This window comes from Bombina bombina, chromosome 4 (assembly GCF_027579735.1).
Source record: "Bombina bombina isolate aBomBom1 chromosome 4, aBomBom1.pri, whole genome shotgun sequence".
NCBI lineage: Eukaryota > Metazoa > Chordata > Amphibia > Anura > Bombinatoridae > Bombina > Bombina bombina.
This window is the reverse complement of record NC_069502.1, coordinates 991,795,861-991,822,697: the sequence shown is the minus strand read 5'-3', so window position 1 is coordinate 991,822,697 and position 26,837 is coordinate 991,795,861. Positions and strand designations below refer to the sequence as shown.

At 39.0% G+C, this 26,837-nt stretch overlaps 1 protein-coding gene across 1 annotated transcript in view; it reads right to left on the bottom strand.

The window, feature by feature from the left end:
• Positions 1–26,837, bottom strand: part of LOC128658145 (protocadherin Fat 4-like) — a 651,406-nt gene that overhangs the window by 577,190 nt on the left and 47,379 nt on the right. Inside the window, exons 6-7 of the mRNA XM_053712644.1 lie at positions 21,477–21,650; positions 11,532–11,660 (exon numbers count right to left, since the gene is read on the bottom strand). Coding sequence (XP_053568619.1) covers positions 11,532–11,660; positions 21,477–21,650 — 303 coding nt within the window. The remainder of the gene's footprint in view (positions 1–11,531; positions 11,661–21,476; positions 21,651–26,837) is intronic.

Sequence of the window (26,837 nt, the reverse complement as noted above, 5' to 3'; positions counted from 1 at the left end):
AGCAAGTAGTATAGGTGTAGAGGGGGGTGCGTAGAGTTTATACCCTTGCGATTAGGGTGTGGAGACAATAATTCCCAAGTACCTTGAGATTTTAGAGGCACTTGTAATGTAGGTGAGTTCACTTAGGAAGTTTGTTGAGCCTCATCAGCTTAAATCACTCTGGTTAGGTAAGTGTGGGGGAGTACTTCCAGTGCCCCAAAAAGCAAGGGTGGAGGTTATCTAGTTTCTGTTCCCTAAGAGCACCCCTCGCCTGTTTTAACTGGGTGGGCAGGTTGTAAGAAAGGTCTCCCACTGAGTCTTAAATATGCAAGCTGCACTCAGGATCGTCCTTATTATAGATGTGTCTAAAGATCACTGAGTCCCCTGGAGTTCTTATGCTTAGGCCGTACCCACCCAGGAGCAGAGCAGAACAGCCCGGCCTCAACCTCTGGGTATACTGAGGCCTGTGTTGGGGGTAACAAGTGTAAGGGCCCAGGGACAGGTTACAAATGTTCTCACCTCTATGGAGTTCTGGGTCGTCCTCCAGCCTGTCACACTCTGGAACTTGGTGGTGAGTGGCAGAAACCCGGTTGGTAACTGCAGTCTATTGCGCAGCAAGTCACAGCTCCGGAGCGGAGCCCCGACCCTCCGGAACCTGTGCAGGGACTTCTTCAGTGGCTAAGGTTAAGGCGCCTCCTCCAAACCGCACACTATCGTGAGCGGGCACCCGGCACTAATCCAGCTAACCGGCGTTCAGGGGCAGATGCCGGGACTTGATACCTCCGCCTGGCAGGAGGCCTCTGTGTCAGCAGATCCAGCGTGGATGCAAGGCAGGTAGGCCCAAGATGGCATCTCTTCGCGCCTTTTTCTGTTCCGGCTACCCCTCCAGGGGCAATGAAGGTAAGCTGGCGGCTAATCACGGCAAACAAGGAGCAGCGTCTTGCAAGTGCGGCCAAGCAGAGCACCCGGTCTCGCGGTCTATGTGTAGTAGATGGACGGTCTTCTAGGTAAGTGCTCCGGAGCGGATCCCTGGCCCTCCGGAGCAATGAGGTGAGAGGCAGGCGGGTGATAGCAACAGGAGGTAATACTGCTCAATTCTCCGGAGCAGAGCCCCGACCCTCCGGAGATAGAGAACCTCTGCAGCACGTCCCAGTAGGAATTTGTAGCGTTCGCAAGTTAATAGGTCTCCCTCAGAGCAGTGTAGTAATCCATCGCCACAGGCTCAGTATCAGAGCTGCTCACGGTGAGCACAGATGTCAGGTCCCAAGTTAGCTTTCTGAAGTGAAAAAAAGTCAGCCAATCTGTAGCGTAAGGCAAAGGACTACCTATATACCCACTTTGACCCAAATTTATAGCAGAAAATTCAGTTAATATAGCAATTAAACACTTAACAGCTCAGGAGCTCAGTTCAAGCACGTCCAAGCTGTGCTGCGGCTAGCTCCGCCCCCGACGTTAGCCTTTTTTTATTTTCTGTAATTTTTGATTAATGTAATGTCATTTTTTAAATTTTAATTGTAATGTAGTATTCTTTTTTATGTAAATAAGGGTTTAATTTAGGGGGTAAACGGAGCATTAAAAAAAAAAAAAACCTAACCGCCCGCAATAAGTATTAAAAAAAAAAACACAAAAAAACGCCCTTCTGTGAATTCTTTCACCACCCTGCCATTTTCGGAATCCACCTGGATGCAGCTTCACTGCATCCAGGTGAATTCTCATTCTATTGGCTGCCTCGTGCTGCCAACATTCCTTTGAGGATGCGTGCGCTACTGCCGATGGGGGTGGTTAGTTGTTGTTTTTTAATACTTATTGCGGGTGGTTAGTTTCTTTTTTTGTAATGCTCCATTTGCCTTTGCTACATCCCGGAGGATTCCGAAAATGGCAGGGTGATGAAAGAATCTTCAGTGGATTCTTTCACCACCCTGCCATTTTCGGAATGCATCTGGCTGCCTCGCGCTGCCAACATTCCTTTGAGGATGCGTGCACAACTGCCGACGGCGATGGATGCGTTACAAACGCGATTATAGTATAGATATGTATGGCATACAAAGTACACACACTTTAGGAGAAATAGAAAAACAAGGTCTTAAGCACATAATAATAATTATCCATGAGCATCTTTTCATTTTAGATGACTTATACATATTAGGAAACCAACTCAGAAATAATATATCAAGAAGAAACTACATTTTGCAGAAATGGCGTAGATGTTCTACAAATCACCTTATCATGATGGAATGTCAGATAAGAAACAAAAAGGAGAGCACCCTGATCATAAATATGACTAGCTGTTGACAAAGCCACCAAAATGATAGTCTTAAGATAATAATTGTAAAGATTTTTTGTTACCTGGAAGATAAAGGGTAGACATTAACTAGAGATGAATTGCTTGTCTGAGACTCACTGTAATTTCTAGCAATGCAAGCTTTCTTTTAGTTGATATATGCAGATGCCATCATTTAATAATAACATGATCTGGATAAACAAGTGTCCTCCTGGCTTTAGAGTCAGAAGCCATTCACTGAGCTAGACGTATTTATGCAAAGGGAGAAATCCTGAGGAGACCTCTTCTGAGCACTTTTTAGTTGAAATAGTTTTTATTGGTTTACAAGATTTAAACAAGAAAAAAAAAAAAAAACAGTACAATAACTAGTACATATGGGTCGATTTGCAATATATTCATTGCAGACTCTACCAAACCATTGTTGCTCAAATACTCCTCACTTTTATATTCGCCGGTCACGTAGAGTGAGACCCATACCTTGTACCATGAGCCTTAACTAAACCTATCCTATCCTATAACCCCCCCTCCCCCCTCAGGAGGTGCCATATCTCCTAAATTAGAGGTGATTGTCTATTTGTGAATGTGTTGAATACTATACACAGTCAAGTTTCCTAATGCGAATGTAACTGCATCAAGTTCCGTTGTCATTCATCATATTGGGTGGCTTCCCCCATTCTAGTTTCTACTTCCTACTCCGTGTGTCCACCCCTTACTGCTACTCTTTCCTCAGTATCCAATAATACCATACCTTCTGAAACTGTTCAGGGTGCCCCTGCTCCCAGGCCGCCAATTCTGACATATTATATGTGTCTGAGATTTTATCCACTACCTCTTGCCATGAGGGTGTTCCTACCTTCCAATGCCTAGCCACACAGATTCTCAAACATGTACAAAGAATTTTAATAAACTTATTAATGGACCTGTTGAATGGCCTTACCTTATCGTGCAGTAGTGCTTGTGGCATTGTCAAGGTTACATTTTCGTCTAACAGAGACCCTATCAAGTCTGACAGTCTCCTCCAGAGTGACTGAACCCCCGGGCAATCCCACCACATGTGTTTAAAAGTCCCCCTGTCATGACAACCTCTGTAGCAGTTTCCTTGATGTGATGAAGTATAGTGTGCTGTCGTTACAGGTTTCAAATACCATCTAAAAGAAACCTTAATGCAGTTTTCTCTCATGTCCGCACTAATCAATCCCTTGCTAGCATTTAACATCAAGTCGTCCCATTCACTCTTTTCCCGTGTATCTAATGTATCCCTTTCCCATCTCTCAATTAAGGGTGACTTGGTGGTATACTTGGCCTCCTGAATTAACAGGTAGATTTGAGAAATCAGTCGCTTTCCCCTTGTGGGGGCTCTAATCATTCTCTCAAGAGCTGTTGTCGGTTGTGCCTGTTTGTGTGTCATGTATTTTGATAGCGCAGAGGAAATCTGTAAGTACATGTACCACTTTAACTGTTCTGGTTCTAATTTCTCTCTGACTTGGATAAACGTGAGTTTACTTGAACTATGTAGAAAATCAGCCACCCTATATAGGCCCTTATTTTCCCATTTACTCACTACCTTTCTCACTTCTGTGGGCAATAGGAATTTAATTGGCATAAGTAAAGACTCTGTCCTACATAGCTTTAATTCCCTCGTAATCTTATTCCACAAGCTGATTGAATTCAATGTAATTGTGGATTTGTATCCCCTCGATATTTTGTGTATCTCCGGGTCCCATAATATATCTGCTGAGCTATTACATCCCGCCAATTCTGCCTCGATCTTTGGCCAGACTAAATCGTTATTAGATTTGCTCAATACCACCGTCTGTGCCAGCCTGGATGCCTGGTAGTACTCCACCAAGTTGGGGGCTCCTACTCCCCCCACCTGCCTGTGTTGCTTCAACAATTGTGAAGCTATTCTAGCCTTCCCGTCTCCTCTCAGAAATCTTAACAGGTCTTCCTGTAGACCCCTTAATTCCGATACTGGAATTTTGATTGGCAGAGCTCTAAAAAGGTACATCAGCCTTGGCAGGACATTCATCTTAACAGCCATGAGCCTCCCATACCACGAAAAATTACCCTTTTTCCACCTACCCAAATCCTTCTTAATAGCTTTATAGATAGGGATATAATTTAACCTATATAGATCTGCAATCTTTCCGTTCAGCTTAACCCCTGGGTACGTTATGTTAGTTTTCGCCCAGGAAAGAGCAAAGTTCAGCTCCACAGCCTTCATAGTATGGGAGGGTAGACAGATCGGCAGAGCCTCGCATTTGTCTCGGTTGATCTTGTACCCCGAGATATCTGAGAACTCCTCCAAAACTCTATAGAGATTAGGCAGGGAACATAGTGGCCTAGTGAGCGTCAACAGAACATCGTCCGCAAACAGCATTAGTTTATATTCAGAGGAGGCTATCTGTACCCCCGAAATATTTTTCTCATTCCTGATGTACGAAGCCAGTGGCTCTATACAAATTGCAAATAGCAACGGCGACAGCGGGCACCCTTGACGGGTTCCATTCAAAACATCTATTGGTCTCGACAGGTATCCCGCTGCCCCCACCACCGCCGTTGGCCTGGAATATATTCCTTTTAGTGCCTGAACAAAGTCCCCCTTAAAACCCATAGTGTTTAATACTCGAAACATAAAATCCCAGTCTACCCTGTCGAACGCTTTTTCCGCGTCTAGCGACAGGAGTAGAGCTGGTTTCTCAGTCGCCGTCAAGTAATCAGTCAGGGTCACCACTCTCCTTACATTATCCGGGGCCTCCCTCCCCTGAACAAACCCTACCTGATCTTGATGGATCAGTGAGGGTAGAATCACCTTTAGTCTGTTTGCCATAATTTTTGCGAATATTTTGATATCGTGATTTATCAGGGAAATCGGTCTGTAGTTATGACAATATTTTGCATTTTTCCCATTTTTCGGTATCACTATAATCTTTGCTTGCAACAACTCTTGTGGCAACTCCCACCCTTCCATGATCCCATTACAAAAATTGACTAAATGTGGTAGCAATTCTTTTTTAAAAAGTTTGTAGTACTCCCCTGTCAGGCCATCAGGTCCTGCTGCCTTGCCTACTTTTAGGTCCCTAATCACCCCTAATACCTCTGCATTCGTGATTTTCGCATTAAGACTCTCTAGGTCCCTGTCCTCTATCACTTTTAGTCCTGCCCTGTCCAAGAATCTAGTTGTCTGTTGTGCTGTATTCCCTGGGGCCACTTTCTTCCCGTCATAAAGGTTCTCGTAATACCGAGCAAAGCTGTCTGATATTTCCTGCGGATTCGAGGTCAAAACACCGTTACTCTGAAATAATTTAGGTATAGAGAAGAATTTGTTCCGCTCTCTTAATTTATGTGCTAGGTATCTGTCCGGTTTGTTGGCAAACACAAAGTACTGAGCTTTCAGTCTTAGGGCCGCTCTTATAGATGCGTTGTTTAATATTTTGGCCAGTTCCCTTCGTTTAGTCGTCAGTATTCTATATGTCCTGTCAGACAGTGTACGTTGGTGTTCCCTTTCCAGTTGTTCCACCTCCCCCTGAAGTGTGTTTACTAGTCTGATTGAATTCTTGTTTTTGATCGACTTCTCCTTTATAAGAAGTCCTCTTAGGAAAGGTTTATGAGCAGCCCAACTCACTAACGGGTTTCTTACTGAATTTTCATTAATATCCCAGTATTCCCCCAGTGCCTTCTGAATTCTCCCATGTATCTCGGGGTCCCTTAATAATGTTGGGTTATATGTCCATGATCTCTGCCTAGAAAAGTCCAAGAGTCCCGAAAGTTCCAAGTATACCAGTGAGTGGTCTGACCAGGCACATGCCTGGGTGCCTGATTTGACTAAATTGGGAGTAAGGATCTGGCTTACATATATATAATCAAGAGTGGTATAAATTTTATGCGCTGGAGAGTAGTAAGTATAGTCATGCCCTGAGTTGCCCACTGCCTCCCACGAATCCACCAAATTATGTTCTGCCAGTGAGGTTTTAATGGACTTTGTTATGCTATTGTTTCTATGTTGTTTACTCGTCAGTTTCCCACTTTCATATTAACATTAAAGTCGCCCGCCAGAATTATTCTAGCTTGTGACCACTGTGTGAGTCTTTGTGACAGTTGAGAAAAGAAGGTGTTTTGAGTCTCATTAGGGGCGTATATATTACAGAACACTATCTTTGTATCTTGCATCATGCCCTGAACTATCACAAATCTTCCTTCCTTATCCTTGCAAACTTTATCTACTATGAAGTCTAAAGATCTATGTATCAATATAGAAACCCCTCTTTTTTTGGAGTCAGATGTAGAGTGAAAGTGTTGTGGAAAATGATTTGACCAATATCTTGGAATGGTAGATTCTACAAAATGTGTCTCTTGTAAGAATATTATTTTAGCCTTTAATTTTAGGTATTGCGACATAGCTGTTCTGCGCTTTATATCTGTGTTAAGACCCCTTGCATTGTGAGAAATTAAGATTAAGCTATTTGTCATTCAAGCGTAATTCTTCTCCTCTCTTCCAACCCCTTAATCTCCTCTTGTCTAGAAAGTCGGCCTACCTTGTGAGTGTATCCTAACTTGATGCAACCTATCACCTCTAATCTCCATACCTTTCTTTGAGTCCTATGGACCCTGTCCTTACCTTTATACGGCACCCCCTGAAAAAAAGAATGGATAAGTAAAAAAAACAATAACAAATAATAACCTTGAACTTGAACAATAACAATTTCTGTCATAACTAACCAACATAGCATCCTAAATAAAAGGGCAGTTACAATACTTCCTCTTCTGTCTTAAACTATATCATTGGCGTTTTTAAACACTAAAGGTTTAACTCTAATAGCTGTTTCTATTTCTGTAGAATGTTTATGAAATCTTGTCCTGCTCTGGGCCCCCCATCAGGGGGAGAGATGAGGCCTTCAGAGTTTCCTTAAAAAGTTCAGAGTAGTTACACATTGTGGTATATTGATAGGCAGATCTCCTGGCAAGCCAGGCCCTCCGCCTCTTGTTTAAGTCCCCCTCTTTAATATGAAATCTTAAGACCTTGTCCGGCCATAACCTGTAACATTGAAAAAAAACTAAACATTAAAACTTCTCAGTACTATACTCATCTGTCCGTTGAAACCATTGGATGGGCATAGCCTATGTCCAAAGGAAAAAGGAACTGTTGGTCCATTGTCCTGCCAGCGAGCTCTGCAGAACCCGCCACAACATTGCTGAGATAAAGCCGCTCCCTGATCTTCACGTCTTCCTTTTCTTTTCCGGGACTTTTGCCCATTTTTTCTGGAACGGCTGTTTGTTCTGGGTGTCATTTCCAATAGTAGACCTCTGTGGTTGAAGGGTCGGAGGGTCTAGCTTCAATCTCTTGGAGAATATCTTATTTTCCCATGAGATGTGGAGAGCAAAAGGGAATCCCCACCTGTACGGGATTTGATTCTTTCTCAGCATAGATGTGAGAGGCCTGAGGGCCCCCCTTCTTTGTAGTGTCCTCAAGCATAAGTCCTGAAAAAATTGTATGATATTACCCTGATGTTTAAATGTGGGGTTTCTGCGGGCCGCTGCCAGGATTTCCTCTTTCTCTTGAAATCTGAGCATCCTAACAATGATATCCCTTGGCGGTTCTTCTCCTTTAGGCTTTGGCCTGAGGGCCCTGTGTGCCCTCTCCATCTGAAATTTTTCATCCCCGCCAGCGCCAGTAATACCCTGAAATAAGTTGAGTAGGTACGTGTTGAGATCTTTAGGGCCCACAGATTCGGGTACACCTTTCAGGCGTATATTACAACGTCGGCTGCGGTTCTCAAGGTCTTCTAGCTTATCATAGATGTTTTCAATTTCTTGCTGCTGCGAAGACACTTGAGATGTAACATCATTCAGGCCCTCTGACAGTGCATCACCGCTTTCTTCGAGCGAATCCATTCTGGAGCCTAAATCTCCTACTTCCTGCTTAAGCTCCGCTAGGCTGTTAGTTACAGTGTTCTGCAGGGTTTCCATTTTATCTAATAATTTCTCAAAATTAGTGGAGATGTCTTGCTTTGACACTAAATGCTCGAGATCAGCTTTTGTTATTGGTGTTTGATTATCTGCCTCATTTTGTTGTCTGATGACTAGGTCTCTCTCTTCATCTGACTGTGTAAGATGCTGTTCTGGGGATTTCTCACCCCTTGAGGCTTTAAAGAACATGGATGCTGAAGTTTGTTTGCTTAAAGGTGTAGCCTTTGTGTTCCTTTTAGCTGCCATGTTGTAATCTTTCATCTATGTGTTTGAACCCTTTCTCAGTCACAGCCGTTATGAGAACAGTATAATGTCACTTAATCCTTTTCTGCCTTGCTTGTGAACTGTCTCCCACTGATCCCTTCAAAGTTTAGATATCCACCATTAAAAACCACTCTGGTGTATAGTCATACTCTTCTTTATCTATGTATCTGCCAGATCCCTTTACCTATATATCTCCTGCAGACTTTATATTTATCGCTGCATGTTCCATGCATACAGTATCCGTTATGCCTTTTATATATTGAGCCACAGCGTGACCCTTTGAGCAGGCTTAGGGAGTCTATTGGTATCAAATAAGTTGCATAACGATCTTTTAATCGTTCACCATACCTGCTTCCTTCTCCTCAATTTCTATGATAGCAGCTCCGATTGTCCTGTGCTCCATCACCAACCATCTCTTAGTCTCACACAATCTCCCCTCACTTGCATGCTCCGGTGTCACTTATGGAGCTAATTGAGCGACCGCACGCTCAGACACCCAGTTCTCAGGATAGAAGACCCTGTAATCGAGCCGCGTGGGATTTTTCAAATATGGCCGCCGGCCTGTGTCTCCTTAACGTACTGCACACCTTTCCTCCGTGTCGGCTGTTCTGTCGTGCTGTTTCGCTTTAAAAGGCACACTGGTGGTCCGGTCAGTCTTGCAATACGCTCAGCCCTTTTTAAACAGCTATTATCAAGCCATATTCGCCTTTTAGACCTTGTTGTCTGCCCGGAGCTCGGCACTTATGCGACCATTACTGTGCCTCTCTAGGCTCCGCCTCCTTCTGAGCACTTTTTAAAGGGACAGGAAAACTTAAAAAAATGTTTTCATGATTTGAAGAGAACATGCAATTTCAAACAACTTTACCATTTACTTCTAGTATTACATCTGCTTCATTATCTTGTTATCCTTTGCTGAAGGAACAGCATTGCACTACTGGCAGCTATCTGATCACATCTAGTTAGTCAATCATAAGAGACAAATGTGTGCATGTACCAATAAGCAGCTAGCTCCCACTAGTTTAGGATATATGTGTATTCTTTCTCAACAAGGGATACCAAGAGAACAAAGCACATTTAAAAATAGAAGTGAATTTATAAGTGTCTTAAAATTACATACTTTATCTGAATGCAAGTTTCAATTTTGACTTTCCTATCCCTTTAAGACAGTGAAACTACCTGCACTGTGCCAACCACCAAAATATACAAACCTTCACCTGATGAAGATATTAATTCTCCAAGAGAAGTCTAAAGGATCTAGTGGGACAGACAGTTCCACTGCAATTCACTTACAGGAAAACATGCAAATAGAACTGCATCCAAAGTATCTGCTATCCAATCCAGTACCAACATACAATCATTTTGCATGTAGAATCTATGGCATGGTCTTGAAAACATTAAGCTGTGGCAGAAATGAACTGGACAAACTAGAATAATTCTCAAGAAATTTACCTTATATGTTGGCACTAAAAAGATTTTGGGAAAACTGTTCTGAAGCATCTAAATCACCTTGAATGTGTGCCAAACTGCCAGATAGTATTGCTGATTAGGTTTTGACAATGGTTTCTGCTAGATAAGGAGTAACAGATATACTATGTGGACAAATCTTTTTCAGAGTTGCTAAAAGAACCTTGGTAAATAAAGCTCCATGGAGAAAAGGCCAACCTAAAAGAGGAGCTACAAACTGGAAAACTCTCCTGGTGCAAAGCAAAGATATTATAATGATCTGGATGATGGAAACAAGACAACTTCTCAACGTTAGACAAATCTGTTTACATGTTTTTTTTAATAATTAACACTGACATTCTTGGTTTGATTTATGAAGCTTTTTTGGAAGACTTACGCATAGATTTCCATCTGTATTTATCCTCTCCAGTGTAGTTTTTACAGGGTTAAAATGGGTGCCCTATAAGGAGCAGCTTTAGTCTAGCGCTTACCATTAGTAGTAGACTATAATAGATGCTAACTCCAGGTAAAATCGGAGCTTACCGAATAAGGAATGTTCTGAATAATATATTTAGAGCCTTTTTTTAGAAATACATAGCTTTTAAAAACAAACCGCAGAGCAAAAATAGATACCTGCAACCATAGACTACAAACAGAGGAGCAGCCCCATTCAATGATAATTTGTCAAATTTAGGAAGACTATAGAGAACCAGCTCTTAAACTGAAAAAATATGCATATTAATTAGTCTTCACAGGCCTATAGTTTATAAAACCAAATACCATTTATTGGAACCACAGCATGTTTGGAAATGTAACTTAGACTCATCTGTCTAGAGCTGCAACACTAATGTAGCAAAAAATATAACATTTCCAGCCTAAACCATATCCCAGGAATCAAACCAGAAACAATAGGTGAAAGAAGAAACCCCCTTTAATTACAGATATTGAATAAAGCAATTTATCTACCTCATACTGGTTAACAAAAAGAAAGCAGCTCGATCCTCCTTTTCCTACGGAGCACCACAATTATGGAATGACCTCCCGCACACTTTCAAACCTTCCCCAAGCCTAATATCCTTTAAGAGATCCCTCTCTACATATCTCAAAACAGAATGCACCTGTCATGGTCGATTAAATATTTCCTACCTGTTCTATGTTAAATGTTTGCATATATTGTGTATTATTATTGTTTTTGTATTTTATTGTACCCTATTGTATCAATGCAATGTTTTGTGGACCCAGGACCTACTTGAAAACGAGAGAAATCTCAATGTATCCTTCCTGGTAAAATATTTTATAAATAAATAAATAATTCTTCCTCTTAAACCCAATAGGAAGAATCCCTCAAAGGAAGCCCTGAAATCCAAGTTGACTGCAGCTTTTGAGGCACATAAATATGTAGGAAGAATCCCTCAAAGGAAGCCCTGAAATCTAAGTTGACTGCAGCTTTTGAGGCACATAAATATGTAGGAAGAATCCCTCAAAGGAAGCCCTGAAATCCAAGTTGACTGCAGCTTTTGAGGCACATAAATATGTATCTTTTTTTAAAAAAAACATATATAATTAATGTAAGTTTATTTATACAATATAGCAATACCTGAAAGTTGATGCATTTGTTTCTCTCTCTGTCTAATTCTGAAGAGTGGTTCACTGTAATTATGCCCAAGTCACTAATCTGGAAAGGGGAATCTTTTGGAATGATGGTCAAATTTCCATGAAATCCTCCCTTGAAAGAAGGAAATATATGTTACAATACATCTAGCTTATATTTCTCTGTTAAATGTATTAAGCAGCTAATTGTAAAACCCACCATGTACTTATGTCAGTCTGAATATAAATAGTCATTAAAGAGAAAGAAATGTTAAAAATTAAATGATGCATGGGTACATTTCATTTTAAATTCTAAGCAGATGCTATATACAGGTAGCCCTCAGTTTACGCCGGGGTTAGGTTCCAGAAGAAATGGTTGTAAATCAAAACCGTTGTAAATTGAAACCCAGTTTATAATTTAAGTCAATGGGAAGTGAGGGAGTTAAGTTCCAGGCCCCTCTCAAAATTGTCATAACTAACACCTAATACGTTATTTTTTAAAGCTTTGAAATGAAGACTTTAAATGCTAAACAGCATTATAAACCTAATAAAATAATCACACAACACAGCATATATAATTAAACTAAGTTAAATGAACAAAAACATTTGATAAACAGCATTATAAACCTAATAAAATAATCACACAACACAGACTTCACTTGCATTTTTCTGCAAACAGTTCTTTCTATGCATTCCAATCTGGACTGATTTATAGACAGGAAGATCTTGTTCCTTTGAAATCTGCTCGATAGCTCAGGTCTGGTTAAACTGATTAATTTCAGCTTGCTTGGCTTTGCTGCAACACAAGCGGACAGCTCCACCCACTGGCTATTTTAATAAATGCACTGCTTCTCAATGCTTTTCAACAGCAGTCACATGACTAAAAAAAAAGGTTGTTATTCTGAAACGGTGTAAATTGAACCATTGTAAAACGAGGGCCACGTGTACTTCCATTAGCAAAAATACTTCTAGTAAAAGTTATTACTGGTTTTCTGCAGCATACGCATATATCCTGTGAGGGCACGTGCACTAGTGTTCAAACAAAACACCTTCTGAGAGAGTCAGCAGTTTTTTGTAGGACATTTTCAGAAGCAATCTACACCACTGCCATCTTTCTGAGAAGTGTGATGTTTAAATACTCGTGCACATACCTTCACTGGATATGCGTGTATGCTGAATAAAAATAGTTATAACTTCTACAAGAGGCATTTTTGCTAATGGAAGTAAATTGCAAAAATGCTTATATTTTAACTTGAAATACACCCATGCAAATTTTAATTTTGACTTTTGTATTAAGCAAACATGAAACGCTGGGGCTCAGAAACTGATATTGCAGCTTGGTAAATGGAGCCCCCTTTCTACTATCCAATTAAAGAGGTTTGAGAACTCAATATGAAATGCTTAATAATGCAGAGTAAAACAACTTTGCAATATACTTTCATTATTTATTTTGCCCTCTTTCCCCGTAATTTAAAGGGACATGAAACACATTTTTATTTCATGCTTCAGAATTTACTTCTATCAGCAAATTTTCTTCGTTCTCTTTGTATCTTTTGTTGAAAAGCAGGGAGGTAGGATCATTAGCATGCAAGTGTCTGGAGCACTATATGGTAGCAGTTTAGCAAGAACACTAGATGGCAGCACTATTTTCTGACATGTAGTGTTCCAAACACCTACTTATGTATCTCTTCAACAAAGAATACCATAGGAACAAATCAAATTTGATAATAAAAGTAAATTGGAAACGTTTTAAAATTGTGTCCTTTGTTTGAATCACAGAAGAGACATTTTGGGGTTAATTATCCCTTTAAAGCTTGCAGGCACCTACTAATGAATCTTTCCAACAAATACTTTTTTTAAAATTGCATACTCTGAATCACAAAATAACATTTTGGGCTTCATATTCCTTTAAAGGGACATTAAACACTAAATAAATGCTAGATAGAATGATGCATTCAAGAAACGATTAGTCTGAGAATAACGTATTTTTTTCAAGTTTCATTAGCTATTTAAATGACTAAATAAGTGTAAAGTTTTAGTGTCTCTAAAATAAATGGGGGCTGCCATATTGTAACTTAGGTTACCTTCTCTGCTGTGGCCAATTAGGGACAGTTATAAATAGGTCACTACAGTGTGCAGCCCATGGCTATGTGGAATAAAACAGTGTTCTGCACTTCCATTTCTAACAGGAACTGAAGAGGGACAAGGTAAATTAAGTATATTGTAGAGATTATATATATATATATATATATATATATATAAACAATTTATAATTTTATATTACCACCTCAAAGTGTTTAATGTCCCTTTAAGTCTAAGAGCATATACATAGACTTGTTTTTACAAGTCTAACCTTGCCACATATCTCCATAATTTGCAGTTTGTTATCTTATCATTTCTGATTAAGCCAAACAAATAAAATGTTGAGCGGAAAGCCCTGTCTTCTCTAGAATTGTGTCTGGCTTGGCTTCTTTATATACTGTAAGGAATGTGGTAGTGTGGAGATTGAGTATTAAAGAACAATTGCATTAAACAATGTATTAATCTGTTCTAATAATGTTCAGACTCTGCTGAGTTGTTAATCTACTGTAAGACTGCAGAAAAATGTTGTAATTACAAGGTGTCCCTTTAATGGTGAATTTAGGCTATAACATCTAGGGGTAAGTGAATAAGTCCATCAATAAGGTGTTTAGAAAAGAATGCTAGAGCTATGTATAATACTATGCTAAGAATGAATTATTTTTAATTTCAAGAGAGAAAACATAATTTATGTAAGAACTTACCTGATAAATTCATTTCTTTCATATTAACAAGAGTCCATGAGCTAGTGACGTATGGGATATACATTCCTACCAGGAGGGGCAAAGTTTCCCAAACCTTAAAATGCCTATAAATACACCCCTCACCACACCCACAAATCAGTTTAACGAATAGCCAAGAAGTGGGGTGATAAGAAAAAAAGTGCGAAGCATATAAAATAAGGAATTGGAATAATTGTGCTTTATACAAAAAAATCATAACCACCACAAAAAAGGGTGGGCCTCATGGACTCTTGTTAATATGAAAGAAATGAATTTATCAGGTAAGTTCTTACATAAATTATGTTTTCTTTCATGTAATTAACAAGAGTCCATGAGCTAGTGACGTATGGGATAATGACTACCCAAGATGTGGATCTTTCCACACAAGAGTCACTAGAGAGGGAGGGATAAAATAAAGACAGCCAATTCCTGCTGAAAATAATCCACACCCAAAATAAAGTTTAACAAAAAACATAAGCAGAAGATTCAAACTGAAACCGCTGCCTGAAGAACTTTTCTACCAAAAACTGCTTCAGAAGAAGAAAATACATCAAAATGGTAGAATTTAGTAAAAGTATGCAAAGAGGACCAAGTTGCTGCTTTGCAGATCTGGTCAACCGAAGCTTCATTCCTAAACGCCCAGGAAGTAGATACTGACCTAGTAGAATGAGCTGTAATTCTCTGAGGCGGAATTTTACCCGACTCAACATAGGCAAGATGAATTAAAGATTTCAACCAAGATGCCAAAGAAATGGCAGAAGCTTTCTGGCCTTTCCTAGAACCGGAAAAGATAACAAATAGACTAGAAGTCTTACAGAAAGATTTCGTAGCTTCAACATAATATTTCAAAGCTCTAACAACATCCAAAGAATGCAACGATTTCTCCTTAGAATTCTTAGGATTAGGACATAATGAAGGAACCACAATTTCTCTACTAATGTTGTTGGAATTCACAACTTTAGGTAAAAATTCAAAAGAAGTTCGCAACACCGCCTTATCCTGATGAAGAATCAGAAAAGGAGACTCACAAGAAAGAGCAGATAATTCAGAAACTCTTCTGGCAGAAGAGATGGCCAAAAGGAACAAAACTTTCCAAGAAAGTAATTTAATATCCAATGAATGCATAGGTTCAAATGGAGGAGCTTGAAGAGCCCCCAGAACCAAATTCAAACTCCAAGGAGGAGAAATTGACTGAATGACAGGCTTTATACGAACCAAAGCTTGTACAAAACAATGAATATCAGGAAGAATAGCAATCTTTCTGTGAAAAAGAACAGAAAGAGCAGAGATTTGACCTTTCAAGGAACTTGCGGACAAACCCTTATCTAAACCATCCTGAAGAAATTGTAATATTCTCGGTATTCTAAAAGAATGCCAAGAAAAATGATGAGAAAGACACCAAGAAATATAAGTCTTCCAGACTCTATAATATATCTCTCTGGATACAGATTTACGAGCCTGTAACATAGTATTAATCACAGAGTCAGAGAAACCTCTTTGACCAAGAATCAAGCGTTCAATCTCCATACCTTTAAATTTAAGGATTTCAGATCCTGATGGAAAAAAGGACCTTGAGACAAAAGGTCTGGTCTTAACGGAAGAATCCACGGTTGGCAAGAGGCCATCCGGACAGGATCCGCATACCAAAACCTGTGAGGCCATGCCGGAGCTACCAGCAGAACAAACGAGCATTCCTTCAGAATCTTGGAGATTACTCTTGGAAGAAGAACTAGAGGCGGAAAGATATAGGCAGGATGATACTTCCAAGGAAGTGAAAATGCATCCACTGCCTCCGCCTGAAGATCCCGGGATCTGGACAGATACCTGGGAAGTTTCTTGTGTAGATGAGAAGCCATCAGATCTATTTCTGGAAGTTCCCACATTTGAACAATCTGAAGAAATACCTCTGGGTGAAGAGACCATTCGCTCGGATGCAACGTTTGGCGACTGAGATAATCCGCTTTCCAATTGTCCATACCTGGGATATAAACCGCAGAGATTAGACAGGAGCTGGATTCCGCCCAAACCAAAATTCGAGATACTTCTTTCATAGCCAGAGGACTGTGAGTCCCTCCTTGATGATTGATGTATGCCACAGTTGTGACATTGTCTTATCTGAAAACAATGAACAACTCTCTCTTCAGAAGAGGCCAAGACTGAAGAGCTCTGAAAATTGCACGGAGTTCCAAAATATTGATCAGAAATCTCACCTCCTGAGATTCCCAAACCCCTTGTGCCGTCAGATACCCCCACACAGCTCCCCAACCTGTAAGACTTGTATCTGTTGAGATTATAGTCCAGGTCGGAAGAACAAAGAAGCCCCCTGAACTAAACGATGGTGATCTGTCCACCATGTCAGAGAGTGTCGTAAAATCGGTTTAAAGATATTAATTGAGATATCTTTGAGTAATCCCTGCACCATTGGTTCAGCATACAGAGCTGAAGAGGTCGCATGTGAAAACGAGCAAAGGAGATCGCATCTGATGCGGCAGTCCTAAGACCCAACATTTCCATGCATAAGGCTACCAAAGGGAATGATTGTGACTGAAGGTTTTGACAAGCTGATATCAATGTTAAACTTCTCTTGTCTGACAAGGACAGAGTCATAGACACTGAATTTATCTAGAAACCTAAAAAGGTTACCCTTGTCTGAGGAATCAATGAACTGATTGGTAAATTGATCCTCCAACCATGAACTTGAAGAAACAACACAAGTCGATTCGTATGAGATTCTTCGAAAATGAGAAGACTGAGCAAGTACCAAGATATCGTCCAAATAAGGAAATACCAAAAACCTATTCTCTGATTACAGAAAGAAGGGCACCGAGAACCTTTGAAAAAAATTCTTGGAACTGAGGCTAGGCCAAACAGTAGAGCCACAAAACTGGTAATGCTTGTCTAAAAAGAGAATCTCAGATACTAAAAGTGATCTGGATGAATCGGAATATGCAGATACACATCCTGTAAATCTATTGTAGACATATAATGCCCTTGCTAAACAAAAGGCAGGATAGTCCTACAGTAACCATCTTGAATGTTGGTATCCTAACATAACGATTCAATAATGATAGATCCAGAACTGGTCTGAAGGAATTGACCTTCTTTGGTACAATGAAGAGATAAAATAAAACCCCAGCCCCTGTTCCAGAACTGGAACTGGCATAAATACTCCAGCCAACTCTAGATCTGAAACACATTTCAGAAATGCTGAGCCTAGCTGTGTCAACTGGGACACGGGAAAGAAAAGAATCTCTTAGCAAGAGGCCTTAACTTGAAGCCAATTCTGTACCTTTCTGAAACAATGTTTCTGAAACCAGAGATTAAGAACGGAATTGATCCAAATTTCTTTGAAGAAAACGTAATCTGCCCCATACCAGCTGAGCTGGAATAAGGGCCGCACCTTCATAGATACTTAGGAGCTGGCTATAGGTTTCTATAAGGCTTGGATATATTCCAAACTGGAAATAGTTTCCAAACTGATACCGCTCCTGAGGATGAAGGATCAGGCTTTTGTTCCTTGTTGTGAGGAAAGGAACGAAATGATTATTTACCCTGGAAAGAAAGGGAAAGCAAAGTTGACTTAGAAGACATGTCAGCATTCCAAGTTTAATCCATAAAGCTTTTCTAGCTAAAATAGCTAGAGACATATACCTGACATCAACTCTAATGATATCAAAAGATGGTATCACCAATAAAATTATTAGCATGTTATAGAATAATAATAATGCTATAAAATTATGATCTGTTACTTGTTGCGCTAAAGCTTCTAACCAAAAAGTTGAAGCTGCAGCAACATCCGCTAAAAAATATAGCAGGTCTAAGAAGATTACCTGAACATAAGTAAGCTTTTCTTAGAAAAGATTCAATTTTCCTATCTAAAGGATCCTTAAATGAAGTACTATCTGCCATAGGAATAGTAGTACATTAGCAGGAGTAGAGACAGCCCCATAACCTTAGGGATTTTTGTCCCAAAAAACTCTAATCTGTCAGATGGCACAGGATATAATTTGCTTAAACGTCTAGAAGGAGTAAATAAATTACCCAAATTATTCCATTCCCTGGAAATTACTTCAGAAATAGCATCAGGGAGATAAAACACTTCTGGAATAACTACAGGAGATTTAAAAACCTTATTTAAACGTTTACATTTAGTATCAAGAGGACCAGAATCCTCTATTTCTAATGCAAATAACACTTCTTTAAGTAAAGAACGAATAAATTCCATCTTGAACAAATACAAAGATTTATCAGCATCAACCTCTGAGACAGAAACCTCTGAACCAGAAGAACCATTATCAGTATCAGAATGATGATGTTCATTTAAAAATTCATCTGAAAAAAAGAGAAGTTTTAAAAGACTTTTATGTATACTAGAAGGAGAAATAACAGACATAGCCTTCTTAATGGATTTTTAAAAAATAAAATCTCTTATGTTATCAGGAACACTCTGAAAATTAGATGTTGACGGACAGCAACAGGTAATGTAACAGTACTAAAGGAAATTTTATCTGCATTAATAAGTTTGACATGACATGCAATACAAATAACAGCTGGAGAAAACAGATACCAAAAGTTTATAGCAGACTTAGCTTGGTAGCTCCAGCACTGTGCAGTGATTTTCCTGTAGTATCTTCTGACTCAGTTGCAACGTGGAACATCTTGCAATATGTAAAAGAAAAAAACAACATATAAAGCAAAATTGATCAAATTCCTTAAATGACAGTTTCAGGAATGGGAAAAAAATGCCAGTGAACAAGCTTCTAGCAACCAGAAGCAATAAATAATGAGACTTAAATAATGTGGAGACAAAAATGACGCCCATATTTTTTTAGCGCCAAAAAAGACGCCCACATTATTTGGCGCCTAAATGCTTTTGGCGCCAAAAATGACGCCACATCCGGAACGCCGACATCTTTGACGCAAAATAACGTCAAAAAATGACGCAACTTCCGGCGACACGTATGACGCCGGAAACGGAAAAGAATTTTTGCGCCAAAAAAGTCCGCGCCAAGAATGACGCAATAAAATGAAGCATTTTCAGCCCCCGCGAGCCTAACAGCCCACAGGGAAAAAAGTCAAATTTTTGAGGTAAGAAAAAATATGATAATTCAATGCATAATCCCAAATATGAAACTGACTGTCTGGAAATAAGGAAAGTTGAACATTCTGAGTCAAGGCAAATAAATGTTTGAATACATATATTTAGAACTTTATAAATAAAGTGCCCAACCATAGCTTAGAGTGTCACAGAAAATAAGACTTACTTACCCCAGGACACTCATCTACATGTTTGTAGAAAGCCAAACCAGTACTGAAACGAGAATCAGTAGAGGAAATGGTAAATATAAGAGTATATCGTCGATCTGAAAAGGGAGGTAAGAGATGAATCTCTACGACCGATAACAGAGAACCTTATGAAATAGACCCCGTAGAAGGAGATCACTGCATTCAAATAGGCAATACTCTCTTCACATCCCTCTGACATTCACTGCACGTTGAGAGGAAAACCGGGCTCCAACTTGCTGCGGAGCGCATATCAACGTAGAATCTAGCACAAACTTACTTCACCACCTCCCTTGGAGGCAAAGTTTGTAAAACTGATTTGTGGGTGTGGTGAGGGGTGTATTTATAGGCATTTTAAGGTTTGGGAAACTTTGCCCCTCCTGGTAGGAATGTATATCCCATACGTCACTAGCTCATGGACTCTTGTTAATTACATGAAAGAAAGAAAAGTTTCTTCTTTCCAAACTACAATATTCTCAGCATGTGACGTAGCTTGAAAAGACAAATCATTCTACCATAAATATTTATAACTGTTAAAAAAAATGTACAAAGAAAAAGGTTAAATTAACTCTGTGCTTAAAGGGACATTGAGCCCAATTTTTTTTCTTTCATGATTCAGATAGAGCATGCAATTTTAAGCAACTTTCTAATTTACTCCTATTATCAATTTTTCTTCGTTCTCTTGCTATCTTTATTTGAAAAAGAAGACATCTAGGTTAAGGAGCCCTGGATAGCACGTGTTTATTGGTGGGTGAATGTATCCACCAATCAGCAAGAACAACCCAGGCATCTAAACTTACATTCTTGCTTTTCAAATAACGATACCAAAAGAATGAAGAAAATGTGATAATAGGAGTAAATTAGAAAGTTGCTTAAAATTGCATGCTCTATCTGAATTACTAATTAAAAAATTTGGGTACAGTGTCCCTTTAAATCATTTCTATCATTCATATAAAAGAGCAGTGTTTAAACATGTTGATTTTTTTGTCTAAAAAAGGGAAATAAAAGATGTTTAAAACTCATGAAGCAGTTGTGCACTTTCTACAAATACTTACCTGCCGATTGGTGCTTCTCACTGATTAGGTAATTATTGGCTGATATATGTTTTCTTTTCATGTTCATTGGATGAGAGGCACAATGAGCATCACATGGAAGTACCACTGAATCAAACAGCTTTTATTTTACTTTTTCAGGCATAAAAACTTTCAACACATTTAAATGCTGTTTTTTTTCATGTGTGATATCATGTTTTTTAGTACAATGTCCCTTTAATTGATTTTGAAACAACATATCCTTGTGGACTGACTACTTAAAGGGATATAAAACCCAAAATGTTTCTTTCATGATTCAGATAGAGCATGCAATTTTAAACAATGTTCTAATTTACTTCTATTGACAGATTTTCTTTGTTCTCTATGTATCTTTTGTTCGAAAGCAGGGATGTAAGCTAAGGAGCATGCACGTGTCTGGAGTACTATATGGCAGCAGTTCTGCAAGAATGTTATTCATTTGCAAGAACACTAGATGGCAGCATTATTTCCTGTCATTTAGTGCTCCCACACTTCTTCAACAAATACCACCATGGGAACAAGTCAAATTTGATAATAAAAGTAAATAGGATTTTTTTTTTTTTTAATTTTATGCTTTGTCTTAATCACAAATAAAAATTTTGGGTTAAATATCCCTTTAATGCTTGATAAAGGGCTAGGACATAAAAAAAACCAAATAGCATTTTTTTTAATAAGCATTTCCCTGTTTTAATTGCAGAAAAAAATGCAATCTTCTGGTCAACTTCATAGGCAACAAAATAAATGTCCTAAATATAAAATGAATTGCATTTAAGTTTTTTATATTTGTTAAATCAGTACCTCATCCTTGTCAGTTACTGTAACAATTAGTGCAATTGATCCAGATGGGGTGTTTTCAGGAAGGCTCGTCTCATAAACTGACTGTGAAAATTGCGGTGGGTTGTCATTTTCATCAAGGACACGAACTAGCACCACAGCATCTGCACTTTTTAGCATATAGCTCAGTTGAATAGCCTAATAAAACAAAAAGGAAGTTAAATGTAACCTTCAGTAACTTAAAGGGAAAGTCTAGCCAAAATTAAACTTTCATGATTCAGATAGAGCATGCAATTTTAAGCAACTTTCTAATTTACTCCAATTATTATTTTTTTCTTCGTTCTCTTGATATCTTTATTTAAAAAAGCTGGTATGTATATAAAGGAGCCAAGCCAAACATGATTCTAGAGAAAACAGGGCTTGCCGCTCAACATTTTCATTGTTTGGCTTAAAGGGACACTGTACCCAAATTTTTTCTTTCGTGATTCAGATAGAGCATGCAATTTTAAGCAACTTTCTAATTTACTCCTATTATCAAATTTTCTTCATTCTCTTGGTATCTTTATTTGAAATGCAAGAATGTAAGTTTAGATGCCGGCCCATTTTTTGTGAACAACCTGGGTTGTCCTTGCTGATTGGTGGATAAATTCATCCACCAATAAAAAAGTCCTGTCCAGAGTTCTGAACAAAAAAAAAAGCTTATATGCCTTATTTTTCAAATAAAGATAGCAAGAGAACAAAGAAAATTTGATAATAGGAGTAAATTAGAAAGTTGCTTAAAATTGCATGCTCTATCTGAATCAATAAAGAAAAAAATTGGGTTCAGTGTCCCTTTAATCAGAAATGATAAGATAACAAACTGCAAATGATGGAGATATGTGGCAAGGTGCTGAAAGAAAAATAGGCCAGCTTCTAAGCTTACATTGTTGCTTTTTCAAATAAAGATACGAAGAGAACAAAGAAAAATTGATAATAGGAGTAAATTAGAAAGTTACTGAAAGGGCCATAATACCCAAATATTAAAACACTTGAAAGTGATGCAGTATAGCTGACTAGAAAATATCACCTGAACATCTCTATGTAAAAAAGAAAGATATTTTACCTCAAAAGTTTCTCAGTAGCCACATCCCATTGTAAAGGACTTCTAAGCAACAAATCAGTATGTCTGTCCCGGGACAGCAGAAGCAGCGAGCTTTCGTGCACTCTCATCTTATTTCCCTATTCAGTGTAAGGAAGTTTACTGTGAAATCTCATGAGAGTTAAGTGAAATCTCATGATATCACAGTAAAAGAGTTCATGACCTCAGCACTGTTGATGCTGATCGGCTGCTGTTCATTTCTTCATTTATTTATTTTTTACCTGCATCTGGGCAGCAGCTGAGTATAACTTTTTACACAGAACTTACTCTGCTGAGCTGAGGAGATTGTGAGGTAAAATATCTTCCTTTTTTACATAGAGATGCTCAGGTGATATTTTCCTGTCGGCTTTTTACAGTTATACTGCATCAGTTTTAAGTGATTTAGCATATGAGTATTATGTCCCTTTAAAATTGCTGCTCTATCTGAATCATGAAAGTTTAATTTTGAATAGACTATCCCTTTAATCTTTATGTAAACTAGTCCATGACAGTATTAATTTAAAAAGATAGCTCTGTAGCTCTATGAAACAGCGCATACCTACTCTCATGTTATAAGAAGGACTATTTTGCTTGTTCAGATAACAAAAAAAAAAACAACTAATTACGAAAACTAGTGTGGGTTTTGCTAAATGCTGCCAGTGATATAATTTTGAAAAACATAAATGTAATAGCTTCCTCACTTTCACTTCAGACCTTTGTACAACATTTATTAATTCACAATTAACCCCTTAGTGACCAACGACGTATGGGGTACGTCCTGCAAAAAAATGCAGTTAATGACCAAGGACGTACCCCATACGTCGTTGGTCTTTGAAAGCAGTGGAAGCGATCCTGATAGCTTCCAGCTGCTTTCATGTTATTGCAGTGATGCCTCAATATTGAGGCATCCTGCAATAACTGTTTTTAGCCATCCGATGCAGAGAGAGCCACTCTGTGGCCCTCTCTGCATCGGCTACCGATGGCCGTTATGGTTGGTGGGTGGGAGCTCATCCAGGGAGGCGGGTGGGCAGTTATTGGTGGAGGAGGGGGGAGGGATCTAGTGCGGGTGTGTCCGCGTGCACGGGCACGCGCGCGCGCACGAGAGTCTTGCACGCGCGTGCACGTGATGTCTATCAAAACAGCATCAATATGCTGTAGATCTGGAGGGTGGGAGAGAGGACTGGGGAGGGTGGGATTTTGAAATCAAGGCATCAGGGAGAGGGTGGGGGGTTGGATGTTGAGGGGGGGGGCAGCTACACTACAGAAATAAATAAAATATTTAAAAAAATAAAAAAAATAAAATACATTATTATTTTTCAAACTGGGTACTGGCAGACAGCTGCCAGTACCCAATATGGTGCCCAATAAAGGCAGAGGGGGGGGGGGGTTAAAGAGCTGTTTGAGGGGGGATGAGGGAGGTTGGGGGCTAAGGGGGGTCCTACACAGCAGAAGAATTATTTTTTATTTTTTTTTAAAAACCTAAAACTTTTATTTTAGTACTGGCAGATTTTCTGCCAGTACTTAAGATGGCGGGGACAATTGTGGGGTGGGGGAGGGAAGTGAGCTGTTTGGGAGGGATCAGGGGGTGGGATGTGTCAGGTGGGAGGCTGATCTCTACACTAAAGCTAAAATTAACCCTGCAAGCTCCCTACAAGCTACCTAATTAACTCCTTCACTGCTAGACATAATATACGTGTGATGCGCAGCGGCATTTAGCGACCTTCTAACTACCAAAAAGCAACGCCAAAGCCATATATGTCTATTATTTCTGAACAAAGGGGATCCCAGAGAAGCATTTACAACAATTTGTGCCATAATTGCACAAGCTGTTTGTAAATAATTTCAGTGAGAAACCTAAAATTGTGAAATATTTAAAGTTTTTTTTAATTTGATCGCATTTGGCGGTGAAATGGTGGCATGAAATATACCAAAATGGGCCTAGATCAATACTTGGGGTTGTTTACTACACTACACTAAAGCTAAAATGAACCCTACAAGCTCCCTACATGCTCCCTAGTTAACCCCTTCACTGCTGCGCATAATACACGTGTGGTGCGCAGCGGCATTTAGCGGCCTTCTAATTACCATAAAGCAATACCAAAGCCATATATGTCTGCTATTTCTGAACAAAGGGGATCCCAGAGAAGCATTTAAAACCATTTGTGCAATAATTGCACAAGCTGTTTGTAAATAATTTCAGTGAGAAACCTAAAGTTTGTGAAAAAATTTGTGAAAAAGTGAACATTTTTATTTATTTGATCGCATTTGGCGGTGAAATGGTGGCATGAAATATACCAAAATGGGCCTAGATCAATACTTTGGGATGTCTTCTAAAAATATATATATACATGTTAAAGGGTATTCAGGGATTCCTGACAGATATCAGGGTTCCAATGTAACTAGCGCTAATTTTGAAAAAAAGTGGTTTGGAAATAGCAAAGTGCTACTTTTATTTATTGCCCTATAACTTGCAAAAAAAGCAAAGAACATGTTAACATTGGGTATTTCTAAACTCAGGACAAAATTTAGAAACTATTTAGCATGGGTGTTTTTTGGTGGTTGTAGATGTGCAACAGATTTTGGGGGTCAAAGTTTGAAAAAATTGTTTTTTTTTCCATTTTTTCCTCATATTTTATAATTTTTTTATAGTAAATTATAAGATATGATGAAAATAATGGTATCTTTAGAAAGTCCATTTAATGGCGAGAAAAATGGTATATAATATGTGTGGGTACAGTAAATGAGTAAGAGGAAAATTACAGCTAAACACAAACACTGCAAAAATGTAAAAATAGCCTTGGTCCCAAACGGTCAACAAATGGAAAAGTGCTCTGGTCACTAAGGGGTTAAATAAGTAATCTTTCCTATTCAGATCCATAATTTCTTTGTGTGGAGCAACAAAAGGATTTTATCAGAATGATCAATATACAGGTGGAAGTATGTGTGTGTGTATGTGTATATATATATATATATATATATATATATATATATATATATATATATATATATATATATATATATATATATATACATACATACATACACACACACACACCACACAGAGAAAGTCCAGAACTCACTTGCAAGCTCTCAGCTAAGATTAAAAGCAAAACTGGAAAAGTTAGTTACTGCATCTGGCCAAATGGGACAAGCCCAGGTACTACGTCAAGGTCTATCCTAAAACCTGGGTCCCTAATACAGCCATACAAATGCAAGCTCTCAATCAAACAAACTGGGAACAAGTTAAGGGTTCACAGACTTATGTAATCACCCTAGACATATAAAACACATTGAAGGGGACTGTACTGTCGGACTGGACTGGGTATACATCCTATGACCCTGCAACATGCTCAGCCGTGGGCGCTCAACAGCACTCTCAGGAAGCTGTGCTGTCCCCAGAGTCCCAGGCAGTTTACCCCAGACCAGTCTGGGTGCAAGGCCCATAGGGAAAAACATAATTTATGTAAGAACTTACCTGATAAATTAATTTCTTTCATATTGGCAAGAGTCCATGAGCTAGTGACATATGGGATATACAATCCTACCAGGAGGGGCAAAGTTTCCCAAACCTCAAAATGCCTATAAATACACCCCTCACCACACCCACAATTCAGTTTAACGAATAGCCAAGCAGTGGGGTGATAAGAAAGGAGTAGAAAGCACCAACAAAGGAAATTTGGAAATAATTGTGCTTTATACAAAAAAATCATAACCACCATAAAAAGGGTGGGCCTCATGGACTCTTGCCAATATGAAAGAAATGAATTTATCAGGTAAGAGGCAAGAGTCCATGAGCTAGTGACATATGGGATATCAATACCCAAGATGTGGATCATCCACTCAAGAGTCAATAGAGAGGGAGGGAATAAAATAAAAACAGCCATATTCCGCTGAAAAAATTAATCCACAACCCAAAAAAATAAGTTTATTTTCATTTTTGAAAGAAAAAACTTAAATCAAAAGCAGAAGAATCAAACAGCTGCCTGAAGAACTTTTCTACCAAAAACTGCTTCCGAAAAAGCAAATACATCAAAACGGTAGAATTTAGTAAATGTATGCAAAGAGGACCAAGTTGCCGCTTTGCAAATCTGATCAACTGAAGCTTCATTCTTAAAAGCCCACGAAGTGGAGACCGATCTAGTAGAATGAGCTGTAATTCTCTGAGGCGGAGCCTGACCCGACTCCAAATAAGCTTGATGAATCAAAAGTTTCAACCAAGAAGCCAAGGAAACAGCAGAAGCTGAAGTCTTCCTGAAATCTTTAGTAGC